Below are 4,104 nucleotides of genomic sequence, written 5' to 3'. Positions count from 1 at the left end.
GCAGAATAAGCTTTTATTTCTCCTTTTAAAAATGAACCATCAAATTTTGGATTCTGCCACTGACAGGGCAGCAGCTGTGTGAGCAACACCCCAAAGTTTGTGTTTTCCTTGATCCCAGCTAGAATTTCTTTTCAGTAATTTTTGCCTGTGAATACATTCTCTTGAGTTATTTTTAAAAAATAAAACTTGTTAAAATAGTCAGCTTTGCAGAATTAAGTTTAGTTATTCCCGTAGAACCATATGCACTTAAACTGTTACAGCATCTGTCTTACTGTTTTATGATTAATGGCTATGTTTGTTTCCCCAGCAAACTATCGGTAGGGGTCCAACATCAGTCTTGTTTGGCATTTAGTAGATATTCAATAACTGTCAAAAGAATGAAATAATATACAGTCATATAGAGATTATATATTTAAGGCAACTTTTAGAGAAATTAAATACTTAAAGGTACAAATCAATGTCTTTACTCTCAAACTTTAACTCAAGTTTTTATCAAGTCACTGAATTCTTAGAGTGAAAGGCTGTCTAACTTTCAAACCAAAAGGCTGGTTTAAGTACAAGTCAAGATTTTCTTCTCTACTGTCTACAGTTGTTACTCTACTCTAGCTCAAGACTTCTGACAGTTCTCAAGATAAGCAGAGTCAGAGTGTTCTATTGCCTTTCCAGCAGTTGTCATCAGCTTTCTGAGCAATAAGAGCCTCTACTTCCTCTCTTCTTCTACGGAGCAGAAGTCAGCAGAAAAAGAAGAGTTATGTTGCTAAATAATGCCTTTCAGAGTTCAAAAAAGCACAGCTCAGAAACCTTTAGGGACTGTCCTTTCCTGTATATTAAAAGACTGTGTCTTTACCTAGTACTGAAATTCTTTTATTATCCTACCTTGATTTTCAATTCCAGCTTCATTTATCACACATGAACTCTCTATCCTAGATATTTAATCTATCTAGAATTTTCTCACCTCTGTGCTTTCTTCTTTTTCATTATTTTTTTATTGTGATAAAATATACATAGCACATTTACTATTTTAGCCATTTTTAATCATGTAATTCGGTGTCCTTAAGTACATTCATGTTCTTGTACAACTATTACCACTATTCATCTCCAGAATTTTTTCATCTTCCCAAGCTGAATGATTTAATTGGACTTGATAGCAACTTAACTTTAATCACATATAAAATTCTACTCCTATAAGTTCTGTCCCCTCCATTTTGTTATTGATGTCATAAATCATATCTTTATACATTCTGTATCTACTAACAGATATATAATTATTTTTTATGTGTTTGTCTTTTAAATCCTGTAGAAAATTTAAAGGGAAGTTGCAAACCAAAATTACAATAATACTGGTTTTTGTTCTTGCCCATGTATCTTCATTGGAGATCTTTATATTTTCATATGGCTTCGAGTTACTGTCTAGTAGCATCCTTTCATTTCAACCTGAAGAATTCACTTTAGCATTTCTTGTAGCACAGGTCTAATGGTGAGGAAGTCACTCAGCCATTGTTTATCTGGGACTATCTTAACTTCTCTCTCATTTTGGAAGGACAGTTTTGCCAGATAGTGTTTTCTTTTCTTTTTTTTTTTTTTTAACACTTACATATATCATCCCACTGCCTTCTGGCCATCAAAGTTTTTTGCTAAGAAATCTACTGATAATCTTATTGAAGATCCTTTGTATGTGACTAGTCTTTCTTACTGCTTTCAAGATTCTGTCTTTCAGCAGTTTCATTATAATGTGTCTCAGTGTGGTTCTCTGGGTTTTCCTGCTTGGAATTTGTTGAGCTTCTTGGATTGTAGATTAGTGTGTTTTATCAAATTTGAGAAGGTTTCTTCTTAGTCTGCCTCTTAGTCTGCTGTTTTGCTGACATCTTGTGTGCTTTCTTGCATAAGTTCTCCTTCATTTTGAAATGCCACTTTTCTATCTGACATTCATTATTTCCTTCAAGGTTTAGCTGAAGTCTCACCTCCTTCACAAAGCATGCCCAGGCTGGAGTAATTTCTGTTGATAAACATACCACTTACTATCTTTACAGCTTATCTTGTGGTTAATGAACCTGCCTTCACTGATACCAAGCAAGCCTTTTCTGACCCTCTCCAGGGAGAGTCAGGTACCCATGTACTGTGTTCCCACAGCACCTTGTGCTTGCCCGTTCTGGCACCCAGTACACTGCATTGTGATTATCTTTTTATATTTTTCTGCCAAACCCTTCATATACATTGAATTCTGCGTTTCTTAATGGCAGGTACCTACCTCATTGTTTTTTGTAGCCCTAAAGTGTAGCACAGTAACAAGTATATAGTAAGATTCAGTATTTGTTTGTTGAATCAGTAGATAGGTCTTAAAGTTCTATAGGGATGTATTATTGAGTTTTGTTGTGTATTTTCTTTTTCACTCCTTGCAGCAATCCCCCCATATGATATGTGAAGTAGATACTCTATTCAATTTATTTTAAGGAATTGGCTCACACAATTGTGGGAGCTGGCAAGTCTGAAATGTGTAGGACAGGCCAGTAGGTTGGAGACTCAGGGAAGAGTTGATGTTGTAGCTCAAGTCCAAACACAGTTTGGACATAGAATTCTCTCTTCCTTGGGGACCCTCAGGTTTTTTTTTTTTTCTCTTAAGGCCTTAAACTAATTGGGTGAAGCCCATTCATACTATGATGAGTAATTTATTTTACTCAAAGTCTACTGATTTAAATGTTAATTTCATCTAAAAAAATATCTCTACACCTGCCTGGGTGGCTCAGTTGGTTGAGTGTCTGACTCTTGGTTTTGGTTCAGGTCATGATCTCATGGTTTGTGGGATCAAGCACCCTGTCCGGCTCCACGCTCCCAGACTCATTGGGGAGTCTGTTTGAAAATTCACTCCCTCTGCCCTTCCCCAACTCTAAATAAATAAATATTTTTTAAAAAGTCTCTACAGCAACATCCAAATACCTGTTTAACCAAATACCTGGGTACCATGGCCTAGCCAAGTTAATGCATAAAGTTAACCATCATCAGGGGGGAAAGGAGCCAGAGCCTAAAGCCCTACCAGGATTCTCTTGTCTGCTTGCCTTTCACCTCAGCTTTTTTGGGTTTTTTTTGGTCCATTGAGGCATTTTATTTGCATGTATGTATTACATCTCCCTAGAAAAAGAATCCCAGGATCTTCCCTCCTGTGTGTTTTCGTCTTGCTTCTTCATGGTCCATGATGCCAGCTGAGGTTGTCAGTATAATGAAACCAAACTGGCGGGACGGAAGCAGGTTATTCTGCCATTTTTCTAGATCTTTCGATTGTACATCAAATCTGGGGCTGATTACTCCACACTTGTTTAACCTGCCCGTGAGGTTCACAACAATTTTCCCCATTCTGTGATCATCAATGATTTCAAATTCGCCAGTGTAACCATGCTTCATCATCACAGTGAGAAACCGGACGATGACTTTGGAGCACAGCCTAATAAGAACCTGGCGTTTGCCTCTCTTCTCAGCATTGTTAATGCTCTTGAGAGCATCTGCCAGGACATTCATGCGCACTGTTATGGCGGGACGGAAAGATGGCAGAAAGAGGACTTCACCTCAGCTTTTTATGTGAAAATTTTATTATTCATTAGGCAGGGACAACAAATATCCCCAGCACCTGGACTCACATTTGCCCGTCTTCATCATTTCACAGGAATAATTCTTCCTGAGAATGAATGAGATAATCCATGTAAAGTGCTTATCACATAACACCTATTATGTAGTAAATGTTTAATAAGTGCCAGTTTCCATAATTATAATAATATTATTATTATAATTATTATTATTAGTTGTAATGATAGTAATAGTAGATAGTATAGTGGTAATAATAGTTTTCTATTAGTTCCAAATAAAGGCATCCTAGATAAAGATCCTGACTGCCTTGTCTTGAATTAATCCCTGTGATGGTGAGTTGGTGGAATGTGACTGGTTAAGCTTTGGTCAGGAGCCAATCCCTGGCCAGTGATTGCTCAGAGAGGTTGACTCTGTAAAAAGATGGCATCTTCTGCTTGACTTGTTCAGGCAGAAAGGTGATAGGTAAGGGAGAAAGAGAGGAGCAGTCTCCCGAAAGGATTTCTGGGTCCTAGGAGAAGGGAGGGTCAG

General features: G+C 37.4%; 1 protein-coding gene across 1 annotated transcript; it reads right to left on the bottom strand.

Moving 5' to 3' along the window:
* Positions 1–3,126: 3,126 nt before the first annotated feature.
* LOC110575283 (40S ribosomal protein S15a-like) lies at positions 3,127–3,510 on the bottom strand. The gene has a single exon (XM_044914508.1). It carries the CDS (start codon positions 3,508–3,510, stop codon positions 3,127–3,129), a length of 384 nt encoding a protein of 127 aa, XP_044770443.1.
* Between the last annotated feature and the right edge of the window lie 594 nt (positions 3,511–4,104).

Source organism: Neomonachus schauinslandi, chromosome 4, assembly GCF_002201575.2.
Source record: "Neomonachus schauinslandi chromosome 4, ASM220157v2, whole genome shotgun sequence".
Classification (NCBI taxonomy): Eukaryota; Metazoa; Chordata; class Mammalia; order Carnivora; family Phocidae; genus Neomonachus; species Neomonachus schauinslandi.
Note: the sequence above shows the minus strand (reverse complement) of the source record. Positions and strands in the feature narration are given on the sequence as shown.